The 17564-nt window shown below is 39.9% G+C and overlaps 1 protein-coding gene across 1 annotated transcript in view; it reads left to right on the top strand.

Annotated features, from left to right (window-relative positions):
- The window catches only part of LOC149935003 (sodium/calcium exchanger 3-like), a 157912-nt gene that overhangs the window by 124373 nt on the left and 15975 nt on the right, over positions 1–17564 (top strand). Inside the window, exons 9-10 of the mRNA XM_090154720.1 lie at positions 1766–1865; positions 13582–13734. Coding sequence (XP_090010846.1) covers positions 1766–1865; positions 13582–13734 — 253 coding nt within the window. The remainder of the gene's footprint in view (positions 1–1765; positions 1866–13581; positions 13735–17564) is intronic.

The following is a 17564-nucleotide window of genomic DNA, read 5'->3' on the forward strand; positions in this document are numbered from 1 at the left end:
TCCGATTTCTATGGTCGATACTACACTCCCCATAAAGAAACGGCACACGAGAACAGTTTTCTGCATGTTTTGCAACCAACACTTTAAATTAAAGTAATTAATTCTATTTTATATTGGTACCTTAATTTATATTGTTGTACAATAATTCGGTCAGAAAAATCTGGCAACGCTGTTCTGCACTGATAAAAGCATTGAGTTGGGACTAAATAGAGGTACAACTAAATCTGGCTGACGCGGGACCAATTTCGTTCTATAAGGAGACTTTATCAACTTTATCGTTCTACCGTGACGGCATCTGTCTCTAGTGGTGGCAACTATATTGCAATAGAATTTTTTCGCGAATCTGATGCGAAATTGAGATGTATGATTACTCGTAACAAACAAGCCTTTGAAGTTGTTTAAAAATAATTTTATTCTGTCAACACGATCCTTTTTAACTCAAGTTACGGTGAGTTAGCTAATAATTATTTATTTTTAGCCATATAACTTTAAAAAATATAGATGGCGCTACCGCCTAATTATAACGATTAATTTCGTACAGTCTTATCAGAACAGGTCCCGCGTAACCATGGCAATCGAAATCGTAATTGTAATTCTAGCAGTATTATTCCCAACTCAATGGATAAAAGCCGTCGTTTACGACTCGCAAACCAGCCCGGCGGACGGCGGGACCGTAGAAAAGCCGGGAAGGATGGCAATTTTCTCTCGTCTCGCGCGTTCTTTTCATCCGTTCAGTCTTAACAAAACAAACCGAAATTCACTTTATATTTGCTACCGAAAAACGAATTGAGCAAACATTTACAACACCTAAAATAACGGGTTCGTTTGAATAATACGCTTGATGAAGAGATCTAGATAAAGAACGAATGACTCCTCCCACATTTCAGCTCTCACTCGTAGCAGACAACCTTAAGTCTAAAACAACACAAAAAGGAAATCGTCTGCGGGGCCTTCACCCGTATCACTTTTATTTATAGACGAGCTTGAGGCGGCAAGACTCCCACGCTCCTATCGCGAACACCTTCGCGTCTTCCAAGGCCTAGCGAGGCTGGCGGTATTAAGAAACTTTATTATTTGACGCACCCATACACACTATCTACCGCCCTCTACCGACTCTAAGTGTTATTTATTACGTGTTTTCTTTGCGTTAAGCCACGGTTAAGCCTACTAAATATTTATAAGGATGGAAGCCGGGATTTGTTCAATATTGCTTTTCACGCGTAAGCTTATTTTATTTAAATTTTAAAATGATATTTTTATAGCTAATTTATTATTAAAACGTCGAAATTTTAACTTTTTTTATAATATTAAAAAAACATTTTTTATCGTTCGTCTTTTTGGGTTTTCTCCATCTAATCTTGAAAAAAAAAATGCCATAGAGTTATTTTAAAAGAGTTTGAATATTTTATTTATTACAGGCTGTTCGGTTTTTTTATTTACAATATTTGTTTTATACCGGAAAAAAACTTTTGAGTATAAAGGGATTGAAGGCTGGTGTTTTTGGAAGGAGTTGAACAAAGGCGGATGGATATATCCAAATTGCTTTTCTTACCATATACAGTAATAATGAAATGAACCTAAGCAAAAAAAAATGAATAAAATATTAGGGGGGATAAAATCCAATATCGAAATTGAATTTCTTAGTTTTTACACTGGCACTTTAAAGGGACGAACCTGGGTTCATCCTGAAAGTATTAAACTTAAAATTTAGGTCAAGTTAAATTTTTCATTTCAATTTCTAAACTTCATTTTGCGTTCTTTTCAGTCTACGGTGGATAAGCTATTTCAGAAAGCAAACGTTTCCATGATGATCGGAACTTCTTCGTGGAGGGAGCAGTTCATTGAAGCCATTACAGTTAGTGCTGGTCAGTACGCCATTCTTTTCTTCTTATCTACAAGCTAGGAATATGAAAACTCGGTACCCTGGTATAGAAAAGTGTATTCCCCCACTACGAGCTCCCCTCTCTCTCTCTACGGCAACGCAGCGCGACCCAGAATCGCGAACGTACGAGTTTAGCGCCACCTTTTCTACATGTTTTTAAAAAATTCGTCTGCTAGTTTTTGAATATTAAAATTCATTGTTTATTCCTACTAAAAACTCGGGACTAGAATTACGCGAATAGAAAAACTAGCAGATGAAAAGCCGATTAAAAGTGTAAAGGTTTTACGATAGATGGCGATACTTGTTATGTCCGTGAATTTTTTACTGCCCCGCCTAAAACGGGAGACGCTTCTCCGTTCGCCGGCCCATTCATAGAGCGGGAATCGTGGACGCTCAATTATTTAGGACGACATTTACCATCAATTCGGGGAGCAAACTTCCGCTAGACCGGTCCTCGCTTTCCCGGTTTCGGATGCGGAGATAGTGTGGCGCTTCTCGGAAGGACGTAGTGGACTCGTACACTTACATATCCGCGTTAACCGGTATCTCTCGTAATCATCTGGTCTTAAGTCCTTCAATTTGATAAGAGTGGTTACCTCTCTCTCTCTCTGTGGCGATGACGTTGACGAATATATTGATCGGTTCTATGGGATTGTTCTCTCTAATTAGATAAGAGTTTCTGAAAGGTTTCCACGCTTGTAAACGTTCCTATTGTCGGCCGTTATCGCGTTTGCTTCCTTTCGGACCGATCACTTGTAAGGAAGTTGATTTTCCTTTGCAGGCGACAAATTTAGTCTCTTTCACCCTTACCAAACATTAATACAAAGACTACTTAAGTTTCAAACTGTCCCAATAATATTTAATCAGATTCAATCCTGTAGAACCCCAGTTAAAGAATTTTAGAATGGTATATTTCGGCGTTTTAAATTTACTAGTTATTTAGAAATAAGGCTGTAAAATCCCAGAATGTGATTGGCCGGAGCTGTTATTACGAGTACGGAAGAGGAGGAGTTACTTTATGAGGAAAATTTCCGACTATGCGAAAGATGGCGCCACCTAACACTTTGGGGGGTCTTCTCGCTTCTATTTAATAATGGCGCGGGACTCGAGCTCAGTGACACGTGTTAGTTACACTTTTTAGGAACCTTGTAAAAGCCCCATCTTCTGTCACTTAGCGCCATCTAGGAGCATAAAACACAAGGAGAACTCAGCTAGCCCTTAAACACGCTAACGCAGTGTTGTGAACAATTTTCATTAGAATCTTTTCGCTGAACGTTTTACGGGCGAGGGGGAAGACAATTTCCGAATTTTCCCCTTCCGACGGCAGCAGGTATGGAACGCCATCCAGGTCAAAATTATAAATAAACTTAAAAAAAAAACTGTAGGGAAAAATATAAATTTGGCAAAAAAAATATTTCTGTTGAGAAAAAATATAAATTGAGCAAAAAAATTATTAGTGTTGTAAGTCGGAAAATATCCGGAAAATGACCCAGGTCTTTTTTCCGGAAAATTTTCCGTATTTTTTCCGAAAAAAATTAAAAAGGTTTTGATTCCATGATTAATTTGCAAATTTAAATACAGCGGCATTTTCGCCTAATATGAAATGTTATCCAGGTCAAAATAATCCATACTAAAGCGTCTAACCAATGAAAAATGTACACAAGATTTCTGACGGGTTGCGTTCTCCTTGTGTGGGGTGCTGTGTTTGTTGCTCCTAGGCGCCATCTTCAGCAGAGTCTGTTTCTTCTTTTTATGAGGGACACTCTTCACAAGTAGAATATAACCTAGCTTCCTTAAATAGAAGAGTTGGGTCGCGTTTTATCCGTCTCCAAAGACTCGCTGATCCGTGGACAGACTAACTTATTTCTGTCATTTCGCGGGAATCCACGGCCGCCTGTGGTGTTTTTTCATCCTCTTATTTTCTGCCAGTTTGGCAAACGTCTTCTTTGGTATTCCCCGGAGTTCGATTACGCGCAAATCCCTTTTGGATCAGCCGCAGCATAGGTACTCGAAACGTCGTTAGCCCCTCTCTCTGGGAACATTTTTAGGGCAAATAGCTCCGTCAACGTCGATCCGGGAGAAACAAACGGCACGCGTAATAAAGAGTAAACATTTCTCCTGGATGTTGGGTTTCCTGCAGACGCCGAGCTTTGAGATTTTACAACGGGAACTTATACAGGATGTTTCAAATTGTTATGCAAAAATTTTAAAGGCCTAGGATTTCTTCTGCCAGTTTTCCTGTAAGTTTTCTTCCGCCGCGCAAATATCCTGGTGGTAGGCCAACCGCAGAACATGTTGGCCTACCACCAGGATATTTGCGCGGCGGGAAGAAAACTTACAGGAAAACTGGCAGAAGAAATCCTAGGCCTTTAAGGAGTTTTAGGGGGTGAGTTAAGAAGTATGCCTGTTTTTTAACCATTTTCCTACGATGAGTTAAAAGAGCCCCAGAGAGCTTCAAAGTGTGACTTATTAGCCCCTGTAAGTAGGCTGCAACAAGCGCAAAACCAAACAGCAGGAACTTTAAATACTGTTTAAGTTTACTTTTTTACGCTGGTTACCTCGATTTGTTTACAAAGCCCTTTTTTACCTATCACACGAACCCAAACCTTAATGTTCGTATTTACCCCTTGCTTGGTTTTGCGTATGTTGCAGCTTACTTCCAGGGGCTAGTAGTAACTACCAGTAACGGGTGCAAACCAGGGTTGACTGCTCTAAACCACACTGGTTTAAACCAAGTGATTTAAAAAATATGATGGTTTTTTTAATAATTTACCCTTTTTATTTAACTAAAAATTATTCCAATATGTTTGTACATTTTCTTACCGAAATTATTACATTCCTAAAACATCTACAAGTTGACAACGTTACCTATATTTTCAATACCTTCCTATAATTTCCTTAGGTTTTCTCATGTACTATATAACCCGAAAACATTCCGTCGTCGTGTACCCTTCTTCATCCGATATTTCACTTTATTTATCTACGGTTTTTCGAAAATAATCCTTATTTTTGCTTATGGTTTTTCCTATATTTTCCTTTAATTCGCTTGAAAATTTCCAATTTTTTCTATAAAATTTTCGAGGCATTTTCCTGGTCACCTTGCATTTATACAAAATCAAAAATGAAACTAAAACTAAAACTTCGTTCCTGTGAGACTTGTAAAAAACGAAACCAAAACTAAAAGTTTGTTCTGGTCACGTGAGTAATAATACTCATATTAATTTTTAGTTGATTGGTAATATGTATGCACGGTTAAACAAACGCGAAAAATAGATTAAAAGTAAAATAAAGCAGTGTTTAAAAAAACCTTATTTAAACCCCAAAAAAAACGGTTTTTGGGGTTTTTATTAAAATAAACGGTTTTTTTTCAACCCTGGTGCAAACCATAGATATATGAAATAGCATAGATCCACAATTCTGCGAGGGACTGATACGGAAGCGACAACTAGCAGACAACGCGTATTTTCTGGATGCGCCATCTTTCCATCAAAAGCAAAACAAATTACACGTGACTTCAACTCCACGTTAGTCTAGGGCTATCAACATTATTAGGCCTAATTAATACTAATTTTGAACAACGATAGATGGCACTATTACGTAGCGTATCCAGAAAATAAGGATCTTCTGCTAGCTTTATTTTGAGTTTGCAAGTTCTCTCCCTACTTGTTAAAGGGGTTTTCCCCGTGTTCTTCGGTTTCCCCTTTCTATAAAACCTGGTGAGTAATGGCGTTTTCCATTGGAGTCCTCTGAGCGCTCCTGGAGCGCTCCTAAATATAAAACGTGTTCCATTGGGACAAAAAGGGCTACTCCAAAAAGGAGGCACGTCTTCCATTGGCACTGTTGCTCCCTCGCGGATTGATCCGAGCTGCCCCAACTCGAGGGACGGGGCAACCAAAAAAGAGCAATTTTTAAGCAAAGTGACTCCGAGAAAAATTCGTATTCCATTGGGAGGGCTGGAAGTCTAGTCCTCCGAGCACCTAGCGGAGTTCTCCGTGGTAGAGCGATGACGTAGAAGGCAAATCCGGATCACGCTCGGAGCAGTCCCAATGGAAAACGCCATTAGTGTAGGGAGCTGTTGGCTCGTGTGGCATGAAGGGCTTGCCACCACCGTCCTACACATTGTAACTTGGCCACCTAAAAGTCGGTGATGACTTGGGTGGTGCCATATATAAAATAACTTCGTATATAGATAGGAAACTTCAATGGGGCAAACTGACTCTCACGAGATTGCCCTGACATCTAGTGACTGCGCCAGTTGGCTGTGTTCTCAAGAGCGTAGAACGTATTGAGAAATTTGAGGTCGGAGTTTTGGGAATAAACGTATTTGGCAAGGAAAATGTCTTCAAATATACCAGAAATAGCGTTTAAAACAAACTGGAAATCTTTACTGAATGCTATTTCTTTAGTGCTATTTTTTAAATTTGCTCTCAGTTCAAGAAAAAGTACTTTTAATACATATAGCTCGCTTAAGCCTTTGCAATTGGCATTGCGTTACACCAAGGTTCTAATACGTACTTCGAGTAGTGCGAACTTCACCAAATAATATTATTCGGGTGCCGCCACCAGATGTCGGCCAAAATTCTGGCGTCACTTCTACAACATGAAGTTTCCTATCTATATACGAAGTTATTTTATCTATGGGTGCTGCCTTCGGTATTAGCATAGCTAATTATTTTTATAATTATTATAGTTGTAAGTATGACATTGAACGATTTATGTTAGAATTTCCATGTTTAAGGTGGATCACTTTATTTAACATTTCTGACACCAGGTTTAACAAAAGCTAGGGATGATTGACGTGGGTTAGCAGATGATATCACTCCCTAATTATCTTAATTGGCTAAATTACTGCCATGTTTGTTTGATAACGATAAATACGAGCGAAAACGCGTTTAGGTCTACTAAATTTTATGTTCCTGTTCAATAATTTATCTCACAGGGCCCCCAGAGTTCCTATAATTCCTGTATTTTCAAAAGTGTCCTATAGCATTCTATATTTTTAGCAAAATCCCCCAAAAGTCCTATAAAATCCTATAATTTTGATATTTTGCCCATTTCAAATCCTGATTTAGCTATAGGATAAATTCCTATGCAAAGTTATTCTAGTCTATACTTTTGTTATTGTTAACACGGTTAGCTACTATTATATTTTTGTAATAAAATGGTTAAATAGTTTATTTTTTTAAGTGAATATTAAAGATTTATTTAACTAAATATTGATTTTGTTTTTAAATGCATGAAATTAGTAAATGAAATATTTCCCATTGGTGGAAATCGCTTAACTCTCCTGGTATTTAGTGGCGCCATCTAATCGGTGGCTGCTCGTCTTAATTCTTAAAATATTAATACGGATTGTAAACAGACATGACATGACAAGGCTTAAATAGATTCTACCCGTTAATATTCGATTCCCAATTCATCATCGTTTGAAGTGGACCTTATTTATCCAGGATGGGATTTTGGATCGTCAACTGTCGAAGCTCATTTCCTAGGTTTCCCAATACCAGAGAGAGTGATTTAAGTTGATGGGGTCTCGTTTGCGACGATGTTCCGCTCCGTTGAACGTGAATTTGTCCATACGGGCAGCCATTCCCCCCCCCCCCCGAACGAGGAGCAAACTGATGTGCCTATCGCGCTTACGTTACTCTTTTTAGTTATTTTTTTTGAAGAAAACGATCTTTTTAGTTTCAATCATCTGTGGCGGACGTAAACAGCACGGTTCGTTGCGAAGGTGTATCGTCCTTGATAAAACGTAATAGACCGGCTAGCGTCGTCTGCTTTTCAAATAGTTGCTCTGTTGATCAGTTTTCATTTTTCAGAGAGCCACTGATAGCGTTTTCCATTTGGCTGCTCTCGAGCACACTAGATCGCTCTGATCAACATTTTATGTTCCATTAGCGTGCTTGGATCTGCTCTCGGGTACTCTGAGATCGCCTAAAGCCCCATTTTCATGCTCACTGGTAGCGGCTAAAAATCGTCAAAATCTGCTTCAGCTACACATTTTTTAACTTTCCGCGTCGATCTGTTTCAAACAGATATTTTAGGTTTATTTTCACGCTTGCGAGTGGCAGAAGTGAATTTTGACGATTTTTATCCGCTACCAGCGAGCATGAAAATGGGGCTTAAGACCGATCTGCCGATTTCGACAGATCAACGGATCGAGATCGAGATCGGAGCAAATTTTCGCGTGTTCCTTTTAGATTTTTTGGCAAAATGGCAAGACCAAGACGCGAAAATTCAAATTACTAGCACACGAAAAACAACAAAGCGCGGGAATATCTTCATGGAATGTTCCATTTGCGGTTTTACTCTAGTCGATTGGGGCGAGATCTATGACGTCAGAGACAGATTCCGAGCGAATCTTGAGCAATCAAATTGAAAACACTACGAAATTCAACAATAAATAGTTTCGGTAACTCATGAAAATAGGTCTACTTCTCATCCCATTTGGTTTCAAATTTAGTTAAGCCTAAAATGTTGTCCTTTTTTTAACGTCTGGCAAAGTGTGATTCGGTGCCATCTGTGTACGGAAGAGAGCACAAATTTAAAAAAATTAAATCTTAATGATTAGTTAATTTTTTAAATTATATTATTTGACATATTTTGGTTCACCTTTTCCAACAAATGTTGTTCTATTACTTAAAATAGTTCTGTAATAGCGTTTTCCATTTGACTGCTCGAGATTCGCTCTGAAACTGTCTCTGACGTCATTCGAATGAGGGACAAAGGTTTCGAGCTATAAATGAACACGTGACGAACATTGCTCCGAGCGCGTTGGGACTCACAAAAAGCTTGCTTCCAGAGAGATCCAGTGATGCCAGGTCGCGAAAATGGAATTTTCCTTTCCGACCTTTGAAATTTCCCTTTTTGGACTAAAATTTCCCTAGTTTTCCGAAACACTAAAAACAATGATATTTGCGTTAAAAATTACTTGGAACGTTGTAAAATCTCGCAATGAATAAAAACTAGGAACATTTTTACCAGTATAATAATCAGTTTGTACTAGAGATAGAGCGGGAACAAGTCTATCGGACTCGTTCCTGCGGGTCAGTTATTTAGCAGACGACTTTCTCAATTGCCATAATAAATTGCAGGGGTGCCAGCTAAAGCGAATCCGACAAAATAATTATGATTATATTAATTGATTCTTTCATAATAAGTCAGTTTAATAAAGTTGTGCCATTTTTTAATGTTAGCTTTGAATAAAATAATTTTTCCCCTCGAATTTCCATAGATTTAGCTTATTTTTGGTGCAATTTCCTTTTTCTCTTTTCACCGTTTTTTGAGGTAAATATCTCCCTAGATGTGGGAAATTTCTGGCAACACTGGAGTGATCTCGATCCGTTGAACTGTGTAAATAGGCGATCTCCGAGTGCTCTAGAGTAATAAATGGGAAACGCTAAAGTTGATAGGAGCATATCCGAGCAAGCAAATGGTGATCTCGACCATTCTAGAGCAATCAAATAGAACAAGCTAGAAACCTATTCCTGTTTTTGAGGGATTCATTAGTCGTCTGCTTTTTCAAATGACGTTATCCCGAGTTCCCGACTTACTCAGCAAGACGTTCGCATTTACGCATTTTCATGAATTGCTAAACTGTCTACTCATTAACAAAACCTTTTGATTAGGTTTTCTTCATTGAGTTGGGAATATTAATCTAGAGGTCCAATCAAAACATCGGATTTCAGTATTTCGCGAAACAAGTTTTTTTTAAAATAAGAATACTGCCGTCTGCTCCCAAATGACGAGAAAAGTTTATCATTCTACCCGTGGCGCCGTCTATCTCTCAATGGTTCGTTCAAATAAGACGCTTTTTCCGGCAAAATGATTTTTTTTAAATAATGGATGGCGCCACGGGTCATATGATAACGTTTTCTCGTGATTTAGAGGAGACGGCACATTCGTAATTTTCAAAAACTTGTTTCGTGGGGAGCAGATTTGATTGGATCTCTAGATTAATATTCCCAACTCAATGGTTTTCTTATATTTGAAAGGCCTAAAAATATGTCAAAAATATGTATTTTATAGTTCATAGATGGCACGTCAGCATCGTGCCGTTTTTAATATATTTCTACCTTGAGGGGTTACCTCAAGATGGAGTTCTAGAGAGTTTGCAAATTCGAACAGGAACAGTTGTTATTAAACTATCTAGCACTATATTAATAAATTACTCACTAAATATATATTCCAGTTTGTTTACGACTTATATTTTAATTAAACCACTATCCAATTTATCAAATATTATCGTTATTCAAGAATATGACCCAGTGAAGGGGAATTTGTAAAGGCGCTGAACGTTATCTGGTCGGCGGACGCCTTGTAATTTTGCGCCTCCCACTTTTCATCCGACGTCTTTAAAAGAACGAGAATAAACGAATCTCTCTGGCGAATGATTGGAATATTTGTCTGAAGCGGAGAAATAAGCATATTTTCCTTAAATAAACATCGTCGATGCAAACACGCAGATGGCAGGGACTTAACGGAGGCCAATGTTGCGAGTGCAAGAGTGGGGAAACGGAGCCATTAAGTTCACTGTTTTCCATAAACATTCGCGAACGGGGGGCGATGGGATTGAGATGCTACTTTCAAAACAAGATCCTCCTTCTAGCGAAAATCCCTTTCTAAGCCCACCAGTTCTCGGTAAAGTAAAAAAAACCATATATACACATTTTAACGTTCCTCGTGAATGACTAATAAGAGAGTCTGAGAAGGGCATATTTGTTTTGGAATTATTTTATTTAAAATAATTTTCGTAATGTTTTCGTTTGATTTATCCATTCGGCGGTGCTAATAGGAAATTATCTTGAGCATTTTTTTCATTTTAACTGAAAATTTATCATTTAGAGACAGGTTTGGCTGGTTTAATAAACACTGGTTTAAACCAAGTGATTTTTCAATGGTTTTTTTAGTAATTTATTCTTTTTTATTAACTTAAAATTATTCCAAAATGTTTGTACATTTTCTTACCGAAATGATTACATTTCTAAAACATCTACAATACCTTCCTAAAAATTCCTTAGGTTTTCTCATTTAGTATATAACCCAAAAACATTCCGTCGTCGTGTACCCTTTTTCATCCTATGTTTAGCTTAATTTTATTTACGGTTTTTCGATAATAATCCTTATTTTTGTTTATGATTTTCCTATATTTTCCTTTAATTCGATTGAAAATTTCCTATTTTGTCTATAATTTTTTTTTAAAGAGATTGTGCATGGTTTAATCTAGGCATATTTATTTATTCCTCATATTAATTTTTAGTAATTAGTAAATAGATTAAAAGTAAAATTTAGCAGTGTTTTTTGGGTTTTTATTAAAAAAACGGGTTTTTCCAACTCTGTTTAGAGCTCGTTTAGGAAAAGTTCAACTTATATATTCTTGGTCAAACTTATAATAAACTATATAAGTGTAAAAGATTTCTTCCCGCGGCTATTTGACCTTTGTACGTTTTTCTTTCGCTGCCCGGCCTATAAAGTGGACGAAGGTTAGAACCCCGGGCGGATCTCGTGGTAACAAATGACCTTTAGAATGGTGGTGGATCTAACTGCGGGTCGCTGGCTTCTTTATGGCTGCGAGATCGGCGGGACAGCGAACTAATGGTTGTTTCAAAAGCGACACTCTTTCTTTTATCGCGCGGGCTGCCTCTGAGAAACCGTTTGCGCTATAAGAATAGTGTCTGTCGCGGCATCCCTTTGTCTATCAATTATTTAGAAACTGCGAGTTCGCTCTTCTCCGCGTTTTGGGAAGGAACCTTTTGCGAGATTGTCATTAACTTATTCCTCCACGTTTTAAATTTAATCAGATGGTGGGTATTTTAAGCTCTTTAATTAGCGTCGCTACGCGCGCTTCTGATTATTTTATCATTAAGCGGCTCTTTTGTTTTTAACAGCGCATTAAATTTAAACTTTATCGAATCTCGGAGGTTTTTGGAGACGGTAGAATGGGCTAATCTACTTTGAAACGTCGTGAAGAAACAGGTCAGACGAGAAATGCTTGAAGCCGGTACAAATTAGCGGCGCCCAACATGTAGCCTTCGAGCCGGAAATTATGGTTTAAACGGGCCCCTGCAGCCCGGAATTATTGTTTTAATGGGCCCCTATAGCCCTGTAGCGTGGAATTAATGTTTTAACGGGTCCCTGTAGCCCTGCAGCACGGGATTGTTGTTTTAACGGGCCCCTGTAGCCTTGCAGCGTGGAATTATTGTTTTAACGGGCCCCTGTAGCCCTGCGACACGGGATTATTGATTAAACGGGCCCCTGTAGCCGTGCAGCACGGAATTAATTTTTAAATGGGCCCCTGTAGTCCTCACCCCAGAATTATTGTTTTACCGGGCCCTTGGAGATCGGGATTAAAGTTTTAATGGGGCTTTAAAAGCCCTGGAGGATGGAATTATTGTTTTACCGAGCCCTTGGAGATCGGGATTAAAGTTTTAATGGGGCTTTAAAAGCCCTGGAGGATGGAATTATTGTTTTACCGAGCCCTTGCAGCTCTGAAGCCCTCGAGCCCGGTATTACTGTTTAACTAGACCCTGTAGCCCTGGAGAACAGAATTACGGTTTTACCCCAGGCCGGCTTTCGCCGTCCCTGTTGAGAAAACAGTGGCCTCCGCGAATTTATTCCAAGGCCCGAGTCCCTATTGGGGCACTTCTCCCTGCGCGCAGGAATGCGGCGTGTGGAACAGTTTTACAGGCGCCAGTAGGCCAATTATAGGCTTAGACGCGAATCGTAAAAATAAATCTCCTAATGAAGTAAAACGGGAATCCTTATCAGTCCAGACCATTGCGTCAGTTAATCATCGGCGTGTTTGCGATGCCGCCAAAATTTGGCCAAAGCGCCGACGTTGGCTCAATTGGAGGGGAGGGGAGGGGAGTGGGGGGGATACAATAAAAATAGGCTGACGGCAGATAATAAAATTAGGTCATTGGCGCGATCTTCTCCTCGAGGGGGGGGCTGAGTTTTGGGGAATCAATCTCCCACGTCTCATTAAACCCAAATAAAAACATTTTTCACCCCTTTCTGTGGCCATAATAGAGGCGCAAATATCTCTTATCTCAGCGTATAATAAAAAGACACTCGTGGCTGTCGATTCTTTTTTTTTCTCTTATATCTTTTTGTTTTTGGCGTGGGAGTGCGGAGAGAGTAAATAAGGAATGGGCACCGCGCGTGTGATACTCGCTCGCACTCGCGAAAATTTGAGCTGCAAATTTTTCGCTTCTCTCTTTTCACTGAATTTTGAGCGGTACAATTTTCGCTCCTCTCTGTTAGATCTATTTTGAGTGGTAAGATTTTTGCTACTCTATTTTCGCTCTATTATGAGCGGTAAAATAAGCGCTCCTCTTTTTCGCTCTATTTTGAGCGGTAAAATAAGCGCTCCTCTTTTTCGCTCTATTTTGAGCGGTACAATAAGCGCTCCTCTTTTTCGCTCTATTTTGAGCGGTACAATAAGCGCTCCTCTCTTTTCGCTCTAATTTGAGCGGTAAAGTAAGCGCTCCTCTCTTTTCGCTCTAATTTGAGCGGTAAAGTAAGCCCTCCTCTCTTTTAGCTCTAATTTGAGCGGTAAAGTAAGCGCTCCTCTCTTTTAGCTCTAATTTGAGCGGTACAATTTTCGCTCCTCTCATTTAGAAAGACATTTTACCGCTCAATTTAGCTGTAAAGCGCTCAAAATCAGTGAGAATGAATAAGAATGTAAAGTGTGGTTGCAGGTGACGACGACGACGACGACGGCGGCGAAGACGATGGAGAAGGGGGCGCCGAGGGGGAGGAGGCGGGCCAGAAGATGCCGTCCTGTTCAGATTACGTCCTTCACTTCTTCACCATCTTCTGGAAGGTCCTCTTTGCCTTCGTTCCACCCACTGGTAAGTCTTTCTTTTTCAATCTTCATTTTTCCGATTTACTAGTCTAGTTTTCGTTCATTTCCGAAACAATCCTTATTCCGACTAACCGAGTGATGAGATATCTGTTGCTATCGCTTTGACCATATAACTGTATACTAACCTTGCAGATATTTGTTGAACTTGTGACCTTTTTATGTGGTGTTGACTCGCTAACATGACGTGTGTTTATCCGTGCTCTGGGCCTTTTCGTGTGTGCTTTACGAATCCGTCTACACAAACGTTACTCGCATTTTTATTAATTGCACTGCACCGGCATTCCGTCGTGATTTGAATATAGAGCGTTACCTCCACTTTTCTCGAGAATTGTATGTGGGTATTTGAGAGATTAAGCCCGACGAGAAAACGTCTAAGGAGAACCCGAAGATGATGCGTATTTATATTTGTCAGAAGTGAAGTTTCTTTTCAAGAATATGAATAATTCTTTTTATAAAGTAACTTGGCCTTCTTGTTTAAATGTTGCTCTTACGTCACAGTCTCTTACTTTTACAAGTCTTCGAGCATGCGCTACACTCGCCAGAGGAATATAGGTTTTTCTAGCGCGCTACACTCGCCAGAGGAATATAGGTTTTTCTAGCGCGCTACAGTTGCCAGAGGAATATAGGTTTTTCTAGCGCGCTACAGTCGCCAGAGGAATATAGGTTTTTCTAGCGCGCTACACTCGCCAGACGAATATAGGTTTTTCTAGCGCGCTACACTCGCCAGAGGAATATAGGCTTTTCTAGCGCGCTACACTCGCCAGAGGAATATAGGTTTTTCTAGCGCGCTACAGTCGCCAGAGGAATATAGGTTTTTCTAGCGCGCTACACTCGCCAGAGGAATATAGGTTTTTCTAGCGCGCTACACTCGCCAGAGGAATATAGGTTTTTCTAGCGCGCTACAGTTGCCAGAGGAATATAGGTTTTTCTAGCGCGCTACAGTCGCCAGAGGAATATAGGTTTTTCTAGCGCGCTACACTCGCCAGACGAATATAGGTTTTTCTAGCGCGCTACACTCGCCAGAGGAATATAGGCTTTTCTAGCGCGCTACACTCGCCAGAGGAATATAGGTTTTTCTAGCGCGCTACAGTCGCCAGAGGAATATAGGTTTTTCTAGCGCGCTACACTCGCCAGACGAATATAGGTTTTTCTAGCGCGCTACACTCGCCAGAGGAATATAGGCTTTTCTAGCGCGCTACACTCGCCAGAGGAATATAGGTTTTTCTAGCGCGCTACACTCGCCAGACGAATATAGGTTTTTCTAGCGCGCTACACTCGCCAGACGAATATAGGTTTTTCTAGCGCGCTACACTCGCCAGAGGAATATAGGCTTTTCTAGCGCGCTACACTCGCCAGAGGAATATAGGTTTTTCTAGCGCGCTACAGTCGCCAGAGGAATATAGGTTTTTCTAGCGCGCTACAGTCGCCAGAGGAATATAGGTTTTTCTAGCGCGCTACAGTCGCCAGAGGAATATAGGTTTTTCTAGCGCGCTACAGTCGCCAGAGGAATATAGGTTTTTCTAGCGCGCTACAGTTGCCAGAGGAATATAGGTTTTTCTAGCGCGCTACAGTCGCCAGAGGAATATAGGTTTTTCTAGCGCGCTACACTCGCCAGACGAATATAGGTTTTTCTAGCGCGCTACACTCGCCAGAGGAATATAGGCTTTTCTAGCGCGCTACACTCGCCAGAGGAATATAGGTTTTTCTAGCGCGCTACAGTCGCCAGAGGAATATAGGTTTTTCTAGCGCGCTACACTCGCCAGAGGAATATAGGCTTTTCTAGCGCGCTACACTCGCCAGAGGAATATAGGTTTTTCTAGCGCGCTACACTCGCCAGACGAATATAGGTTTTTCTAGCGCGCTACACTCGCCAGAGGAATATAGGTTTTTCTAGCGCGCTACACTCGCCAGAGGAATATAGGCTTTTCTAGCGCGCTACACTCGCCAGAGGAATATAGGTTTTTCTAGCGCGCTACAGTCGCCAGAGGAATATAGGTTTTTCTAGCGCGCTACAGTCGCCAGAGGAATATAGGTTTTTCTAGCGCGTGTTCAAATCGCTCGTGCGAAAAATATACCAATAAAGCTGTGTCTTGTGACGTAAGAGCAACATTTTAACAAGCTGGGCACGACCACTTTTTATTTTATAAAATCAACTATTATGTCAAATATATTTAAGTTTGAAAATAATCATATCATAAGTATCATACTGTACAGATTAAGTATGACACGTTAAAGCAATTTTTTTAAATGATAGTCTGGTATGCCAATGACAACATAAATCTTAACTTTGCTATGGACTGAAATTGTGAGTTGTTACTAGTCTTTGGAGCTGTCAGGAGCAGCCAAGGCCTAGCTAAATTGAAATGCCTTCAAAGGTAAAAACAACGGTTACTTCCGCAAAAAAAATTAATAAACAATCCGGAAAGTAAAATTGACTCTTACAAACACTCGCTTCGTTTCTGTAGGTAGTAATTTTCGTATTTGAGCCATTGAATTGGGAATAATACTGCTAGAATTACCATTATGATTTCGGTTGCCATGGTTACGCGGGACCTGTTCTGAGAAGACTGTACGAAATTCATCTTTATAATTAGGCGGTAGCGCCATCTATATTTTGTTAAGTTATATGATTCGCGCAAAAATTCAATTGCAATATAGCTGCCACCACTAGAGACAGATGCCGCCACGGTTGAACGATATAGTTGAAAAAGTCTCCATATTGAACGAAATTGGTCCCGCGCCAGCCAGATTTAGTTGTACCTCTATTTATTCCCAACTCAATGATTTGAGCCCTCGTATTTATGGCCATCAAACTAACCTGGCAGTTACTCTGTCAACAAAAGCCGCGTTCACACTAGACACTTTGGAACCATTTCAAAACCGTTTTAAAATGGTTCCAAATTGTAAAATTTTTCCATCGAATGTATTTATCCTACGGCTATTACATTGGACACCGAAAATGTTCAATTATTTATCCTATGGCTATTACATTTGACACCGAAAATGTTCAATTATTATCCTACGGCTATTACATTGGACACCGAAAATGTTCAATTATTTATCCTATGGCTATTACATTTGACACCGAAAAGGTTCAATTTTATCTTTGTAAACCGTTTAAAAATGGTTCCAAAGTGTCTAGTGTGAACACGGCTAAAGAGAGCTGAAAGTGTCGAGTTTCCTGTTCCGAAACTTCCTATTACGCAATCGCTTTTCGACAGACTATCATTTTCCAAAATCATTTAGTGTCATACTTACGTTTATTATGTTACTTATGATCATATTAATAAATGAATAAATAATCCAAACGCGTTTTTTCGTCTCGATCTAATCTTTTTAATATATGTCAGCTTGGTACAAGTGGAAGATGCGAGTCCCAAACTTTCCATTTGTTTGGCGAAAGATTTTGTTTCGCCGAAAATGTAATGGTCGAATGACCATCTCCCGACATTTTAAACGCGGATGTTCGCGGCTATTGCAAAGTATCACCTTCCCTGTCGCTCTCTTATCGCTTGTAGCGGGTCTCTGATACGTGACCTCCGGTTTCTCGAAGGCGCATTGGGGGTCGGGGGGTCTTTTTCACTTGTCAGGCCGCTCCCGGGTCATTAATTATCGTGGCTTGTCACCGGTCGCTTATCCGACCGCGTAAATGAATGACAAATTTCTACCCTGGGGATTATTACGTTATCGGTTTAGAAAGTGATTTTTGATAAATAGGATAGCCGCTCCCGCGTTGAAGCTTGTCACCTAAAATTTCGCGTTAAATGCATCCTCGTAGATATCCCGAGCTGTAGTTAATTGCAGTTTTGCCTAAGG

This window comes from Leiobunum rupestre, chromosome 7 (assembly GCF_980474605.1).
Source record: "Leiobunum rupestre chromosome 7, qqLeiRupe1.1.hap1, whole genome shotgun sequence".
In the NCBI taxonomy this organism is placed as follows: Eukaryota; Metazoa; Arthropoda; class Arachnida; order Opiliones; family Sclerosomatidae; genus Leiobunum; species Leiobunum rupestre.